An 18,483-nucleotide genomic window follows, 5' to 3' on the forward strand; every position below is an offset into this window, starting at 1 on the left:
CTTTCTTGGCTGTTCGCACTATAAAAGTAGCTGCAAATCGCATAGTGCGGGTTGAAAAGATTTCAACATTGTATGGCTTAGAATTTCTGCGTCTTGATATCCGACGGAAGAAAGGAGATGGGGGAATTAATTCATGTAATTTGTTACATGTAGTTGCTTTTATTTTAAATATGGTTCTTAATTGAAACAATTTTCACATTTGTTTTATTGTTTACGTAAGTGTATTTTGTTGTATTTTCTGTTCAAAATAAATACTTTGCTAATAACTTTTCTTTTAGTTTTACTCTAAAATGGGCCTAAAACACGATTATCGCGGAGGGATTCGACACAGGCAACCTGATCTTGTATCTTATTACCATACCGTATATAATGCATATAAAGTAAAACGCATAAAAATCCTTACTTTTTTAGTTTTAAATCTAAGATACAAATTTATTATTAAATAAATTTTGATATAACTGGTTTCTAGATTTGTTCATCGTAATACATCAAACATTGTAAAACAGAATTTAAAAAGAAAACTACTGAGTTTCAGGTCTGTTCTGATGAGTTGAGAGCTTTCCAATCTGGTGGCAGTTTACTCACTCTCTGTTTGGCACTAATTGGTGTAACATGACTCCTGAAGTTGCTCCGTGGTGGGGCGAGACACGTGTTGAGTGATTTGACGGTGGCGGTTGTGTAATTCGCATTGTTTGCCGCATACGCATTTATCAGCGGGCTGGCGGGCGGTGCACTTTGTTGCACGACTACCACTGCATGTGCGGTAATGGCTAAATATTGGTCCTTTTCTTACTTAGGATGGACTTCCGCAAGGTAACGCCTTATTCCATTAAATAGTTTACTCACGTTTTGACTACTTTACTTTAAACTTTTTATAATATTAAAAATTATTGACGATTCAAATGTGTGTGTGTACCTACTAATAAATATATTTTGAATTGAATGATTAGAAGCACTTACAATCTTAAGCTCCTTCTTTATCTCCCGGTTGATATCTATATGTTGTCTTCGAACTCGCTTGACGGCGAGCAATCGGCCCCTGTAGAATGCCACCTCAGTGAAGATTGCCGAGTAGCGAAAATCCAGATCCGGGTTCGAACTCAACGACACTTGGCTGGAGCGCGCTCCTCCAGTGCTGCCTCCTCCACCCTTTTCGGAGCTTCCGATAATGTTGTTCGATGAGTTGTTTACGGCTGCACTGCTATCTTGCTGGAAAAAATCAGCTCTGACCAACTTTTAAGTTGGAACATCACGTTGCCTTTCGCCAACTGTTAAAATTACTTTTTGTAGAGTTTTAAAATGTATTTTTATACATTTATTAATGTAAATACATATCGAGCAGTCGTAGCTACATAATGAAAATCGTTGAAGTATCCTTATCTTATTAGTCAATCTGCACCCGTTGAGTCTTATCTTTTATATTAATATATTGCGTGTCATATTGTCGTGATTTTTTTCCAGCTTATTTATCTTTTGTTTGCAAATTTAAAATTGCAACTAAACTTAAATAACATTAAGCCATTTTATTATTTTAATGACAAACAACTACATGTGATATTGTAAATGTATCTCTAAAGAAAGCCATAACAGTGTTTATTAAATATTGAATTACACAATTTGGAAATATATTCCTTAATAACAGTGTTATTCAAAAGTGAATTTTGCGTTGACGACACTCATTTCATCGACCCTAAAGTAGTCCGACATTTGAATGACGGCTGGGCAGGTGGACTCCGCGGTAGAATATTTTGTTTACATCTGCTACGAAAGTCGGATTAGTAATAGCACAATTAAAACAATCATCTAGGATTGCATGAGAACAAACTTATATTAAAAATATGATAAAAAAGTTGTGTTTTTCTTTGGTTTGTTTGTTAGTTGTGTGTTTTTTTCTGTTATAGCCAGAATAGATTTACCATTCAGGCACCAATTAGGCAAGAATTAAAGACTAAATATAAACTTAAGTTTGTAATACTACATGGTATTAATTAAATTTAGTGAAAAAGAAATGAAAATAAAGTTACAAATGACGTAATAGAAAAAGAGATATAAGTTTAATTAATGTCCACATATGAAAATTAAACAAACAACGTACAGAATTTCCGTTTACCTACTCAGTTTGTTGTCATTTTGTTCGTCGTCGGGCAGATGTAAGTCTCGGAAGTCGATCTTCCAGAGCAGAGAGTCAAGTTCCTGTTCATAACGCCACCCACGATAGAGAGCTAAGGCAGCTAAGGCTAGCAGCGCCAGTGTACCGCCTGAGGCGCCGAGAGCCCATGCACCGATATGGCCTGAGTATAGAAGTTTTAGTTATTTTAGTAAAAAAAAAAGTTAGTATTTTTTTACCATATGATGGTATGTGTTATTGCCGCTATTAAAAATAACATTATTAGCTTCCTACTAAGCCTTCATTAATTTTAAAAAAAATTTAATGTACCTAAGAACATAAGTGATATGTAGGTGTAAAAGCTTTTAAAGGGTGATTGAATAAATCTCTTTCTATTAAATAATGTATAGTATATATCTTACCGAAAATGGTTTCCAGAATAATAATTAAATAAAAGATTATAAAGTAAAAAAGCTTTCAAAATTCGGATTATTTCATAGTACTATTAATTATTATTTACTAACTGTTCCTGCAGACTTTTTACTGGACTTTCGGATTTCAACAGAAGTAATAAATTATGGTAACATATTTCAGAGTGATCAATTTATACACGAATAAGCTATACATTCTGGGCTTTAAAGGTTTTTCATCTATAATTAATCTATAATCAATTAGATAAATACGTTATAATAATATAAATGATAAAAGAAACAAATTTTCTGAAATATACACCTTCGTGTGATACTGAAAGTTCATTAAATTTGAGCACTGTTACCAGAGTCAAGGCTTTGCTGTTTCACAAAACAAAACGGTTTCTAAGTCAATAGTTTTACTTTAAAGTCTTTAGGTCAAATTTCTATGAAGAAGGGTCTTAATTGAAACTAAACTTAGTCTTTTATTAGGTCCATCGTAGTTAATAGACTTTAAACGGATTGACAATTTGTGTAAGACTTCTTGAAAATTTTAAAAACGCAATTGAGATGCTCCTAATATGTACACATACATATATAGTTTACATGTTAAGACAGTTATATGCTTCACATATACTTCATAGATTTAGATACTCAACTAAACATAAATAAGATTCGAATGTGAAACTTCATACATTAAAAGGGTAGAATTTTTTTAGTTGTGAAAGTATTATTATACGTATGACTATATACGAGTAGTTACAACAAGCAGGGTACAATTTAAATACGTTTATTAATATTTGTTTCCTTAAGGAAGTAACGCATATGGCGTGTATCCGGCACAGGATCACTCATTTTAAATTAAAAAATAGTCTAGATGAAAAATAATTTTGAGAAGAAACAAATAGGTAAAAAAAACTTAATATTATTCGTGAAAAAAGCTCACTAAAAATTATTAATATTCTCACCTAATATTATCTGTTGATTTTATAAAAGTTTTTGTACCTGACTGTGAATGTGTGTAATGGGTCCGAAAAAAAGAGCTTTCAAATTTTATGTCAGAAATTCGACACATATTTTTCAAAGTTTACACATATCGGCGTTATTTTGTTCGTTAATTTATTGCTATAGTTTTCTTCCAACTTCTTATTTTATATTATCAATTGTTGGAAGTAGCGATTCAAATAGATTGTTATGTCTATTCAAATCTATCGATTTTGGTAGTAAAAGCTCATAATAAACAATACTCTTACAGAACCACTATACATACATTATTGTCTTATTGTGAATCTGTATTGCTACTATCTGTGAAGCCTGACCGATCTTCGACCGCAACGTTCTTCTTCAACTAAATTTTTCAGCTACTTCCGCTTGAATAACTTTTCAACTTTCTTAAAAAAGCCGTCCATATTATCCGAAACTGGACGACTACAGCGAGATACATCTTTGCCAACCAAGTTTCCGGATTGGAAATTCTTTAACCAATTTATGCTACACGCACTTAGGTTCTTACGCACGCTAGGTTCATAAATATCCCAATTTATTTTTCGGCTTGCGTACCATGTTTTTCTTTTTTGAAGTAAAATTTTTAAATGTATCCAATTTCTTCTTAAGATGTACTCACTTTGGAATAAAAAAACTTAAAAATCTATCTTTTTAATGTCATCAAAACATTGACATCTGAATCTTGTTTGCATTTAACCTAAATCTATAATGTATAAATGTATGTTTCGCTATAGTAAATGAAAAGCTTTACGAGCGAGACGAGTGAAAGCTTACGATCCCTAGATTGTGGCGTTCCACCAAATTAATTGAATAACCTTATTATCTAAACGACGGCAACAGTCGTCTACTCGTGGATAGAGTCGCGAGATAAGAAAGACAAAGAAGTACCCAACAATGTCTGGACATATAAGAAGGTCATTCAATTAGAAGCATAGATAACACACAAATAATACGTATGTTTGTAACCTTTGTCTTGTTCAACTAAGGTTACTAGATGTTTTTATTTCATCTTATGGTAGCATAAATGACCTTCGCTAAAGTTAGCAGCGTGTATCTAAATTTATGTTATGTATATGTCTGAAATGTTGTCACGATTATAGGTCATCATAGCGTGCACAAGATTAAGTATATGTTAAACCGAGTAATTATTTTATTACTATATCACGAACACTGTTTTTATTTGCACCGCTTTGATGAAAATACCCTATTTTTAAAACAGGTTTTAGTGCCTACAAAAATGTCTACGACACTAAACCTATATGCTTGCAGAAATAGTATTAACTAGTTTGAATTTAATTATCATGATCGTTTAAAGAGTTCATTTAGTAATACATTTTTAAGTAAAATAAATAAATAAATCTAGGTTTCTATATGTAAAGACGGGAAAGGCTTATGTGCTGTTGGTAAATTATACAGATTTTATTAGTGGTTGTCTAGATAATAAAAACAACACGAAAGGTGTTTATTTTTGTACAGACTATCAGGAAATAGCGTAACAGTCGTATCTATAAGAAACAGAAAAACTTAATGGAAATATATCAATTCAATTCTGACGCCTATCTCTAAGGCTCTTCACAAGGATAATGTAAAATAAGTTTTGAAGACGAGTCGAAGCATTAAATAGGCGAAGGGGAATTGAGAATTTTCGCACGAAAAATCCAGCTTTTCCTGAGCATAAAAAAGATAACACGGTACATCCGCTTGGGATGAAAGGATTTTTCCTTTTAAAAAAGAAATCCTTTTTTACACATTCTACAATAAATAAATAACATAATATTTTGATTGACAATTACATTGAGATAATATTTATATTACAGAAATAATTTTTTTTTATAAATAAAGAAAAAAAATGCGGTAAATTTCATTCTTTAAATGAATTGGATCTTTGGAATAAAATTAAACCAATATTTGTAATTGTTCCGTGATGGAATAGAAGAGATACATGATATCTATTGTTTACTCTTGTCATCTCAATGAAACGCTTTTTTCAAAATTCGACTTAGCTTTTATGCTTGATACAAGAGATCTAGAATTCGTTTATAACAAAAAAACTTTATGCCCCTATAAGATATTCTAGCAATAAATTTATCTTTTTTTAGAGATCAAAGGAGGCAAACTATGCCGTACGTTTTACAGTGTCGTAAACTCTAAACCAGCGCCGATGACACATTCTTTCTTGTTTCATTTTAAATCTTCTAAGATTAATACAAGTAATGATCAGTGTAAATTATTTTAGCTAGCTTGAAACTTTGTTTTTTTTGTATGTAAGATATTGAGGTCACACAATATAAATACTTTTAATTGCACATTGTTTAAATTGTTATGCAAATAATAAATATTAATAAAAGTTTTCCTATAATGATGCAATTAGATATAAAAAAATAAAAACAAGCAATCAACGACTCATGTTTGACATTTTAATTGAAGACTAGCAACAGTATCAATTTAAATGAAAATATTAACCAACTACATTACTAGAAAAATATTACTAACCTTTTGATATTTTCGACTAACGATAATTTGTTGGCAGTATAATGGTATATAGTTCGAAAACAAATAATTTAGATGTATCACGGGTTAGATGCCATTCGAATTCTTTATAACTTTTTAAGACGAGGTATGTATTCCCTAAAGAATATATTTTATTTTTCTTAATAATTTTGTACTAATAATATATCAATAATGGTAATTATTAATCGAATTTTTAAACGACAAAAATTTTCGTGTATCAAAAGTCTTCGTGTATTTTGAGATTATTTTAATACAAGAAACCTGTCTGCATGCATTTGGTCTTAATGTAAAATAAAAGAGAGCTGGTTTTACTCTTAGCTGTAAAGAAAAAGCTAAGTAGTGCCTGAAACGTTATCCATGTGTTTTGTGTAGCGAGAGTTGGTCGCTGCGGGAGACGCGTGCGGGCGATGGCCTTAGGACGCCCTCTCGACCCGCCCCACTCACTGTCGCCCGCTAAGTTTGCGTTTAATGCGGACCTCGGATTTGCTGCAAACTACTAGTTTTTTACCACAACATCGAACAAAATGGCGGTCCTTAAGTAATGGACCGCATATATACCCATTACAAGGAAAGTGAAAACACCACTTAGGTTCGCTCTCGAAACATTTTACGCATGTTGCTACGCTCGTCTTGATGTGGATATTAACATAACAAAGTTGTACTTACTGACGCATTTTTCTCCCCTAAAGCCGCACGGCGGTTCCGAAAGGGGCACTCGACCGCCGGGCCATTTCATCTCCCGCATGAATCTCAATTCCTGAACGTAATAATAGGTATCGATAGAATTAAACTGTATTTAAAAATATGTACCTTATGACACAACCTACTATAAAATTATGGCACCTTATTTTTAAACAGATGAACTTGCTTTATTCTCCGTTAAACAATTTTAATTGATTAATTTATCGTTGTGTTTTAATATTAATTCCGATAAATGTAAGTTTTTTTTCCGAAATCCTTTATCAATTGATTAGAAAAAATATTTTATCGGCGTTCGAATTTAATTAATTACTCCGAACTAATTTAAATCAAAGGAGCTATCTATTATGAATTGTTTACCTCTGGTAAAAAAGAAACACTGTTGTTGCTATCCATTTCAAATAAAATACTTTTACATCACTGGGTGTGAAAAATTTGAATAAAAACCCTAGAAGACCGAGGAAGTCGACGGCTTGTACATATATAAGGGAAAACCGTTTACCGGCAAAGAATATTCTATTTGAAATTCTCAGAATATATATAGGAAGGAATGTTACACGCGCCAACTCTTGCTTCCAGTTTATTTTAAAACTTATATTAAATTCCGATAAGTATTCGATTGTTTCTAAACTATTTCCAACTCAAAGTATTTCTTCTACTTTTTCATAGGACAATATAACAATCAAAATATCGCAGTAATATTTATTAATTTTCTAAAATACTTATTTTACGAAAAAACATTAAACAAAATGAAAGATGTTTTAAAATAAAAGTAAAAAATAGATATTCGTGTATAGTGCAGAGTATCTTTACTTTGATAAGTTTTAAAATGGTTAGATATAGTAAATATAATAATAATATGTAATGTATAAATGTAATTTACAAATAATGCGTCACCCGTGTTGGCATTTAGTTGACAAGTCGATTTAAATTAGTTCGAGCGAAATATTTTCGAGTAGTGTTAAAATCAGGCCGAGTGTAGATTCGCCACGCGACTTCGTGGCATTTATGTGCGATACTGTATGGGTTATTTATAAATTTGTAAATATTTGTAACGCCTTGATCTGCTAAGAGGATAAACTCATCTAACGTTAGCGTCCAGCTATGTAAACATAATGCGCCATGAGAAAATGCAATATTTCGTATTTTATTACTCTTTAAATGGCTACACTGTACATGAAATAATTTCAATCAAGAAAATAAACTTATAAATGGATTATTTCCAAGCATTCATTTGTTTTAACTTTTAGCTGTATAATTTAAATTGTGTTATTATTATTTACATATTTTTCCTAAAATATTAAAGTTGTTATTTAAATAATTTAGTTTTTAATGTGTAAATTGCTAATAATAGTAACATTACCGGTGCATTTTTGTGCATTACAGCGAGTGGATATAGCCCCGCTGGGCGATCCGAATCCATAGACAACAGAGTGTAGTTTCCTTCCGCATCACCATTCTCGTCCATATGTACCCAATATCTATGAAAAGAAATCATCTATACAGTATTATATTAATTCAAATGTACATATTTAGTTACTAAATTAAGCATTATACGAAATATAGCTGCAGCGCAGGACCGGTTATTGTAGCGATTTTTGAGAATGGACTATGCCATACAGTGGACGTCTATCGGCTGATATGATGATAATAACAGATCCTTGTTTTTAGTTTGGATCATCTTTAAAAAGTGATCATATAGTTATAGGTTCCAAGTTTTAAATCACATTAAAAATATCTTTATTCAAATATACGCTTTTGAACCGTCGATTATTTTAACCTTATAATTAGTACGTTACCACCGGCTTGAAACGCCGATCTGTTTAGAAGATCCGGTCCGAAACTTAACAGTTGCTCTTTTAAGTGATTATTGACAGTTTACATATTTTAATAACATATATATATAAATATACTGAAATGCTACAATAAAGTTTATTTAATAATATGGGTTTAATTTTAGAGTTAAAACCAAGAAACGAAAGGTTTGTGATATCTTGTGGCACTTTATTATATTTATATTATTCTGAGGAAACTTGGGCGTTATGTCTGTCACTATTTTTCATATAAGATTTTTAATTACCGCACATAAATAATATGATAGTTAAAATGAATAGCAAGGCAACCATTAGAATAGCAGTTTCTTCAAAAACATCTCTCAGGGAATTTCTACCTTTAAGTTATAAATAGGTTTAAATTTATTTGGATTAACTATACAATTTAATATTTAAGAAAGTTAAGCTTGTCAATAATCTAATTAAATTTTTACAAGTTTATTTTTCTTCTTTTTATATTGGTAAGTTCTTATACAAAATGAGCAAATTAGCGTATATGTTGTTAACTAAGAGTAATTATTTAATTTATAATAGCTATCAACGCATTGCTTTAATTTATCTCCTTTGTACTTCAGGCTATATTTTTTAATCACAGGTTATTCATGAATATCGAGTATGATGTAAATTAGAAATATAATTAAAGATACACTTGCTTATCGCAGTTGCTATAAAAGCTTTTATATGTTAGCATTAACATAATATATAATACTATAAAAGCTATTAGCGTAACGTAATCTGGAGAAATGGCATTCAAAGAGCATACAATGCCCGGAAGGCTACATTTTTATAATTTGCATGCTTGCTGCATTTCAATGAAGTTGTGACGGAGCAAAGTCCAAAATTTACCCGTAGCATAGCTTTGTAGCTTGTACGCAGCCGGCATGCACAATAACATACATATTATGTAACACACAACATACGACTGTTATAGTTTAGTCCAAGTTGCGTTTATCGTCGACACCGTCCACGCCAATTTCTTTTTATCGCTCTTGCGAGCTTAGATAGCGACACTGCTATAACGTACGATATTAAACCGACTATTCTTATTGTTCTTTGTTGCCGTTCCGGATTATACACCTTAGTTAATTTCTTTATTAACCCGATCTAATACTTTTGGATGTTTTAATCTAAACAAAAAATATACAAAACATTCTTGCTTTCAATATAGGACGTTACTTTATTATTTATGTTTAAATATCTTATTTGTCTAAGGCAGGAGTCGGCAACATTGTCTTCCAAAAAAGTTCAAATGTTATAAAATTAAATTAAAATAATTTGAATATCTAATTTTTGAAACGTAATTGAAGTATTAAAAGACATTTTGGCCGCTCACCCCATAACACTGCGATAAGTGGTATTTCTGATATGAAGAGCTAAAGCTCGGCCATCTCGGGGGTCTTCGCCTGTTCTGAGTGCTGTGGCGAGAGCTCGGGCGTACACCCACACTGCGTCGTGAAGCCACGCCGCCTCCACCGGGATCTATTTTAAAACCTTTCACTATTATTTAGTCATAAAATGTTAACGTGATTTAACATTAAATAATATTAAACGTCAAACTAAAACTTAATATTTACATCTTAAATAATGTAACTAATGACAAACTTGCATGTATAAACTCATGACTCTTTGTGCCACTATAAACATACATGTTCTCTTTTAATTACTGAAAAATTTTAACTCTTCTCTCTGTGTTATTTTTATTCCGTCAACTCTGATACTACAAAATTACCAGATATACATAAAAAAACAGTTTTGACAAACACTACAATATAAAACATAGTGAACTTTTAATTCTTTGAAGTTTTTGTAGGACAAGATATAAGATTATACCCTATAATCTCAAGTGAAAAGTGTACACAACAATACACTTTGTTCGCGTTAAACAAAGACTATTTACGAAGAATGTAATTATGCGCATACGTATTGGTTATTTGCAAGCATATTGCCAACATTGAATTGTTTTTTATCGAGTTCTTTTTTAATCCAAGAACAACGTTTGAATAATAGAAATTGCATAGTACATACTTGTAGTACTTATCATTTTAATACATTTTTGTACCTTTTGTATCTTACGTGTTCATGAAGATAATTAACAATGGTACAATAATTTTACAAGTTTTGTTTATTTGTTATCGGTTGTTAGGAAGTTAATAACATGTCTCTGGTGGCTAATTTAGATATTAAAACAAAAACAGAACTTGTAATTTTTTTTTAATTTGACAGATAGTTTTAACAAAAGCATTGAACGAAAGAATATAAATGTGGGTTTCATTTTTTAAATAGTATTCATCTAAATAGCTTTCGTCGAGTTACACACACTGTTAAATGGAACTTTGTGTTCTGCGCCACAAGCGAATATTTTCTTTTAAGAGTTCAGGGATTTGTTATTGTAAGCTCTCTTTGAGGTAACCTCATAAAAATTCATTGGAGTTAAGCCGGGTGATCTCAGTGGCCACGAAATAGCTTTCTGGAGCAAAATTATCGAAGCTCAGGCCGTGTGTGCACTCGCACAATCTTACTTTAACCACGTGTGATGAGTGAGAGGAATAAACTCGCAAGTTCGGCAAAAATAAATTCTTAACTGCGCCAACAATTCTTACTATTAATATGGTTCAATTATTCCATTCGTGGATAAGGAACACCGAACAGTTACCTTGGGCTACAATATTCTTTGTTATTTCAGTCGATAGTATCGGGTTCTTGAAGACCCGTAACAGCATTTTTGCTCGTCGACGGGACCGTTTAAGTGAAATTGAGCTTCGTCACTCCAAAAATGAGATACAGATTGCGAAAACGTCCTAACATCGTTTGACAAATTTGTTTTGGTACACTTTCATTTAAATGTAATTCGTTTGATATATTTTCCCTTATAAAAAGTGCGAAGAACCGTTCTTTATATCTTTTTTGTGATAATGATAGAAGTGCGTTTTAACAGTTTAAAAGTAAGCATTAGGTATTATATTCATCACGATATCTCTATAACTATAAGATTTAGAGATTTGAAAATTAATAAGAACATTTCTTTTGGCAAACAGAGGTTAGCTGAGAAGGGATTTTACAAAATTTTACACACAAAGGGGCTCGATAGGGTGTTTATTAAAAAAAAACATATTTTTAAACTACCACTTTCATATTTAGAACCTTTGGCAGAATATTTTGTGAACGTGTTAAAAATTACCAACAATATATTTTGTAAAAACACACCTGTAAAAGAGGGCGTTGGCAACTCGAAGCGGGCGGAGGACAGCTAATACAATGTAAGTACTAGTATAATACAAATTAATATAAAATTATAGAATGTTAGCATACCACTTTTCCACCGCCCAATGCAAGTAGGGGATTAGTAAATTTGAATGGTGCTTGCTGGAGCCTCGTGTTAACTTCCCGAGCAAATGCCGGATACGATGGTGACGGCGATGGCGCGACGGCAAGATAGGAGCGGAAAGCGTGTAGTGTTCTTGGTGATGGTTCCTTGCGCAGCGGCCCTGACAGGTAGCGGACAGCCTCTTCCGATTCGTACTTGTCGACATCCACACCGATCGCCGCATACTCGCCTGTCAAAGCTCTACACTGTATCAATTTGTAAACTTCAGTTTGGCAATTACAAAAAATATTCGATTCGATAATAACTTATTTTGAAGCTGACAGAACAGATGATCGCTGGTCATTGTGACTCTGGAGTGGAGACAACGGACGGACAAGTGCAGCGTAAGGCGTCCATCCACGAGTTATGGAAACGACCTTGTGAAGGTCGTTTGATATCGCACGCCGCTTCCAACCAGTCTTATTGGAAATCTTTGGCTAGGTCCATGTCCAGCAGTAGATTCTCTAGGGTTAAAATTATGATGATGATAATGCAGGTGGTAGATTTGATAAACGTGTTTTTTAGATAAATGTTGAAATCTATTTTTTTGTTTAGAATATACTATTTAAATATATACGATATTATGGATAAACTAATAATGATAAGCTTTCGATTTTGTTGACCTCAAATAATCTAAATTTTGTTGAATCGTACCTAAGAGGACACAATAAATATTAACACTTTCGTGTCCCAATACTAAATGCGAAGCTACACTTTTGTCCGAGGCTAAAACAATCCAATATGGAGTACCACAGGGCAGTATTTTGGCTACACTCCTTTTTATGGTGTACATCAATGATATGTCGAGATTCATAAATAATCCAGTAGTTTTATTTGCTGGCGATAGTACTGATATATTTAAAAATAGTTACATCTATACTTTGGAACATAACATTAACAAATCTCTAGAAACAATAATCGAATGGCATAAAATTATTAATCTTTAAATTAATTAATAAAATAAACATTTTTAAGAACTTTCGACATCAACGAAATAATAATGACGTAAACCTAACTGTTAAATACAATGACGAAATTTTAATTCTAACTAAGATTCACACTTTGTACAGAAATTATACGGGATTGCCACTGCTCACAAAACAAGTTTCTAGAGGATGTGCAGCAGCTTTCTCTGCATACCATAATACCGCCATCTCATCTGCCAAACGTGACGATTATGGTATATCCCCCATAGATATCTTTGGAATAGGCCTATGCTTTGCAGTGAGCGTTTATGGGCTGAAACGACGATGACGAGAATTTATGATTATGTGTAAATTAAAACAATGATAAATAATTAAGGGCAAATGTTGATTAAACTACTAAAATCGATATTTAGAGACAAGTACATCTTTGTGGTAGTGTTCTGTAAAAAAATTATGTGGTATTGTTCTTAAAAACTAATATCGAGTTAGAAAATATGAAATAAGTAACTATGAATATAGCTTTGAAACTGGAGACTAGTATTTCACTTTTTAAAAGCAAGGCAATGCAGCATACTTCAAATGTAATTCAAGGCCTCGGTTTCATGAAACGATGAACATTATCATCATGTTCGTTTGTAAATGGATTTGTGCCGTCTTACATTTGACTGATTACAAGATTAATAATGTCATTATATAGATAGATGTCGAATAATCAGTATGAATAAATGTTAAGTATTATGCATTTTATACCATCATTAAAAATTAAACATCAACGTAACAAATAAATTTTCATTTGTAATAACGATGTGATAACTAAGGGAAAATTAGTTCACAAGATTTGCTATTTCCTTTATACTTATTATTTCTACGCTATATTATAATCATTACTAATAAGAATTGATCAAAACGTTTAGATAAAACAAGTAAAGAGAAGTATGAAAAAATTTGTAACGTTCACTATATTACTTTTAAAAAAATATGCGCGTTGTTTAAAAATATCAAGTTTTTCTTAAAATATATTTCTGTGTCTAATTGGACATCACCCGCTGACAACCAGATAGTTTAAATAAATTAAGCTTGTTGGGAAAGTAGGTGAAAAAAAACATGTAGGCATTCGACGACCATTACTACTGTAATGGACAAGGAAGTCCTGACGAAAGCAGAGGATAGGATACTATGGAAAGAGTTAATCATCGATTCCATCAAGGAGTTTAGATCTTCAGAAATAAAGCGACTGAGAAGTAGAATCGAATAAAATAATATTAATAATTATCTAACAAAAAAAAAGTAAATCAAAACTAAAATAAGATTAGATTTAATTGTAAAATAAGTACTGTTGGTCTTATGATCTCATTTAATATCTTATCTAATATTATTTTATATTTTTGCTAAAAACTTTGCATTGAAATGTACAAATTATTTGAGGCGTAAAAAAAATATTTACGTATAGTTTTATGTAGGAAATGAATTTGTTCTGGTTTCCCATTATACGAAACACATAACATGTTACGCAGTAATACAGATTTAAATATAAATGTAACATTATAATATTCATAAACTAAAAAAGAAAGAGGTTAATATCGGTTGTTTCTCACAGTTCGTCGTGTGATGGATCTATATTTATACGATGCGTAAAGAAAGCCGCGGTTTACTTTCCTTAACCATTGAACCTGAATTACTTGATGCATTACTTTTCTTCTTTTCATTATTTTTTCGTTAGAATATTCAATAATAATACAACACACACTTTACTAAGAAGGGATGAAGATACGAGACCTACATTCCTAAAACCGTGTAGAAAAATTGTAAAATATATAATAAAACGAAATAAGACTTGAGAAAATTGTAAAACCAAATAAATAATTATTTACTAACAAAATATAAACTGTAAAACAAAATTTTGTAAAATAAAAGAAAAAAATAATAATTGTAAAACTAAGGAATATGGTGTAAGAAAGGAATCGGAAAAGATGAAAATGGAAAATGGAAGAGTAAGACAGACGAAATATGGAAAGTAAGAAAAAGAATGACAAAACTTAAGATGGCTGGACGTAGAGTGCGGAAATAAAATAAGACGTAAAAAAATTATTAAACGAAAAGAAATGACCCTGCCCTTCCATAATATGGGGGAAGGAGACGCAATAAAAAATATACAACACACATAACCAGAAATACCAGATATTAAAAAAAAGAACATCAGTTTTGCAACATTCTTATACCTAGTTCTTATGACACCACAATAGTACGTATGTAGTAAATATAATAACACAAACAATACGACTATATAATATTAGTTTCCTTTAGACGTCCCACGTTACTTTTTATTCATAACATTGTGCGCCATTGTGCGCCACACCAAAGGCCCAACTATTGTAAGAGAATGTTGCTCAAACAATAAATACGAGAATCTAGACAGATGTATATCTTGGTTAAGTTTAAGTTATCTTTTATTGGAAAGTTCAAGTTTCAACATTAAATCGTAGACTTAGTTTTGAAAAGTTCTAAAGTTAAACAGATTTTATCGTCCAGAAATTCAATTACACTGAATCGATTTATTTTGCCGCTTAATAGCAACTGTACAGCGGAATTGATGTTTTTAATTTTTTAACAATTTTATTTATTATAATATATTTTTAAAATTAAATAAATACATTTGATTTAAACTATTCATTTCTAGAAAATTATGGTAAGTTCAAATTGAGTCCATTTTTAGTAACGGTTAATATAAGTTTTTGGTTATTACTAAAAGGTTACTGGTCGCTAACGAACACACTGGAATCAGATTTTATTTTAGCAGAGAATGCCGGACGTTATAATGAGAGGTTAAATATATATTAAACTTTTCGTATAAAAGCAGAAAGATTTTATTTAAATTATTATAATAGCATACAATCACAATTTGTATAATGCTCTAGCTACACAGTAACATCACTTTATTCGAGATTTGTTTACATAGGTAAGGTATAGACAGTAAAGTACAACGAATTACTTAAAAGATATCTTTGCAAGCACCTTTTCAGGAGAACCTTAAACTATTTCTATAAATGTTGTTAAAATAAACAGCATTTGATAAAGTTACAAAATTAAAGAAAGGATTTAGGCTGTTTTTTAAATTGTTATTCGAATAAATAACCTATTTTTTGACAATAAGGTAAACGTGATTTCAAATAAAAATAGACTTAAATTGTATATGCGTTTTGTAGACCGAAAGTAAATTTTTTTAAAATGCTTTTTAAAACAAAACAATAGTTCGGACAAAAGTACATTAACGTGACAAGTGATAGTACCCGATATAGAAGAATAGATATGAATCATAGAATAGCTATGAATCGTGCTATTAAAAAAATTGAAATTAATACTATATATTATATGTTGTCATGCGGTGCTTTGAATAATTAATATTAATATTGCTTTAAGTAATTTAACAACTTTGGTGAATATATTTTTAGAGAGCGGTTTAGATGCTTACATATTTGCGGATGGCACTAATACCATAGTAAAAATGTATACCTTTTTACGTTATACTAATTATATCTGTCATAGTTTAAAGTTAGTTTTTTTAATCAGTTATCGTATAAGCGCTTCGGTGTATTTTTAATGTAAGCTTATTTTGAATGTTATAAATAAATATATACTCCTCATTAAAAAGTTTTATACTACACTGAATAATTGGCAAAAATTTTGTAGAAAGGAAATTTCGTGCCATCAAAAAATAAAAACACTTTTTCCTCGATACATCCACATGGGTACAAAAGAGTTTATAGTAGTTGTCTATTCCAATATTGTTTAAATTACCTTTGTATAACTTTTTCGTTTATTTTAATTATTAATTCAAAATGTTTTACTGTTTGAATGCTGTTGTTTCAACTTGATTGCATCGGTTGCAACAAGCATAGAAATATTTAATTAATTACAGCATTTCGATGCTGTTTTTTGTATCATAAGTGATATTCAGTGTAAGTTTTAGACAGTAAATTATGAAATACTATTAAGAACACATAGAGTTCACTTTTTATTCATTCATTATGTTAAGTAAATATAATTTAATAAACATTCCTCACCTGAATCCAGTAATTTTAAGGAATCCAACGCTAACATTAGCCCAATATGATCGTGATAATAGCCCACTGATACATAAACTGTAAAAATAAAACTTGTTAAAAAAGCATTGAATGTTAATAAAGTAGTCTCAAATAATATTATTTTTAAAATAGAATATCAATAACAAAAGAATAAACGTAGTGATATAAACTTTCTTAATCACTAATGTTAGAATATAAACGACGTGTGACAAAGGAGAATTATTTTATTATACATGTAATGTACAATAATTTTGGACGTGATTACAGATAAAAATATAGAAACAGAAAAACGACAAGTGACGTGTAATCGACGTGTACGTTGTAAGAGATAATTTAGAATATGTAATGTACTTAAAAAGACATTTATTTATCACAAGAGATGTTATTTGTGCAATTGGTTTTAGCGAGACGGATTGCACAAATGATATCTCTTATACTGAATATAACGCTATGATCAACTAAAATTAATGGGATAAATTAAAACACTTACTTCTTGTGTCTTTGTATGTTTCTTTGACGACGTCTAGGAAGGGATTACGACTAATGTTTTCCTGTCTATTTTCGTAATAGTATGGCTGTCGATACACCTGTATTGTTTTAATTGATATCTGCCTCTCCCTCGCTGCAGCTATAATAGCCTTTGCTAGCTGAGAGAAGTCGTGATTTTGAGCTTTTAAATAGACTACACCGATCTGTAAAATTATAATAATGTCACTAGATAGATAGTTTTTATTATAAGATTTAAGAAACGTGTGAGAATTATTGTTACATTTTATTACGGTCATCATAAAACATTAACAAAGTTGTAATGAAACCTTTTTAAATTTACGAGTTCTGTCAATGTCTAGTTTTCATTCTACATCTCTAGTTTTTTACGTCCAAAAACACTTGGGCACCTAATAAAAATGCCGTATTCAGCCCGGGCGTGGCATGAGCTATATGGGCGTTAACACTTTTAGGGATATCAGCTTGGAATAAATAATTTGAAAAGTCAATAAAATAGGTTTAAATATAAAATGTTTACATGCATGAATTTGAAATGTGTGAGTACAGCGACCACGGAGCGGGAGATGTCGATATCGGAAGGACGTGTGCGTGCAAACGTCGCGTAAAACCGCTTGTTGGAGTTCGCGACGTCCCGGCAGAACTGCGTAAAAAAACTTATCTTAAATCTTGTTATCATTACTAATAGAATTATTATAATAAAGCTACTTGAAATGTTTGTGAAAAATCGAGTATTTCCTTAAAGGCTACGCAAATGACTAGTGAGTCATCTTTCACAGAATATTTTAAGCCATGGGGTCACCCGCAAGCCGTACACGTTAAAGGTTCATTAGAAAAGTTTCCCATAAGTCACATATTGCAACTGTCAAACCAAATGCACATAAAATTGAGCAGTGTTGTTGCCCAACTGTATGGCGTGGTTACTCAACAGACGACAAATCTAATAAAAACTTTTAGGTTTTAGCACCCCCTGCTATATCATTAATATTAGAGTGTAATAAATAAAGTGACTAATTTTTATTTTATGTATATGTCGTGTCATT

General features: G+C 31.2%; 1 protein-coding gene across 1 annotated transcript in view; it reads right to left on the reverse strand.

Moving 5' to 3' along the window:
• Positions 1–18,483, reverse strand: part of LOC137930130 (guanylate cyclase 32E) — a 56,997-nt gene that overhangs the window by 17,719 nt on the left and 20,795 nt on the right. The window contains exons 5-13 of the mRNA XM_068773244.1: positions 17,961–18,083; positions 17,427–17,628; positions 16,916–16,993; positions 11,874–12,118; positions 9,898–10,043; positions 8,096–8,213; positions 6,700–6,790; positions 2,115–2,291; positions 961–1,205 (exon numbers count right to left, since the gene is read on the reverse strand). Of these exons, the coding sequence (XP_068629345.1) occupies positions 961–1,205; positions 2,115–2,291; positions 6,700–6,790; positions 8,096–8,213; positions 9,898–10,043; positions 11,874–12,118; positions 16,916–16,993; positions 17,427–17,628; positions 17,961–18,083 (1,425 nt within the window). The remainder of the gene's footprint in view (positions 1–960; positions 1,206–2,114; positions 2,292–6,699; positions 6,791–8,095; positions 8,214–9,897; positions 10,044–11,873; positions 12,119–16,915; positions 16,994–17,426; positions 17,629–17,960; positions 18,084–18,483) is intronic.

The sequence above is a fragment of the Battus philenor genome, unplaced genomic scaffold (assembly GCF_028537555.1).
Source record: "Battus philenor isolate CCGP_79_NKW_IND1 unplaced genomic scaffold, ilBatPhil1.0.hap1 SCAF_6, whole genome shotgun sequence".
NCBI classification, from domain to species: domain Eukaryota; kingdom Metazoa; phylum Arthropoda; class Insecta; order Lepidoptera; family Papilionidae; genus Battus; species Battus philenor.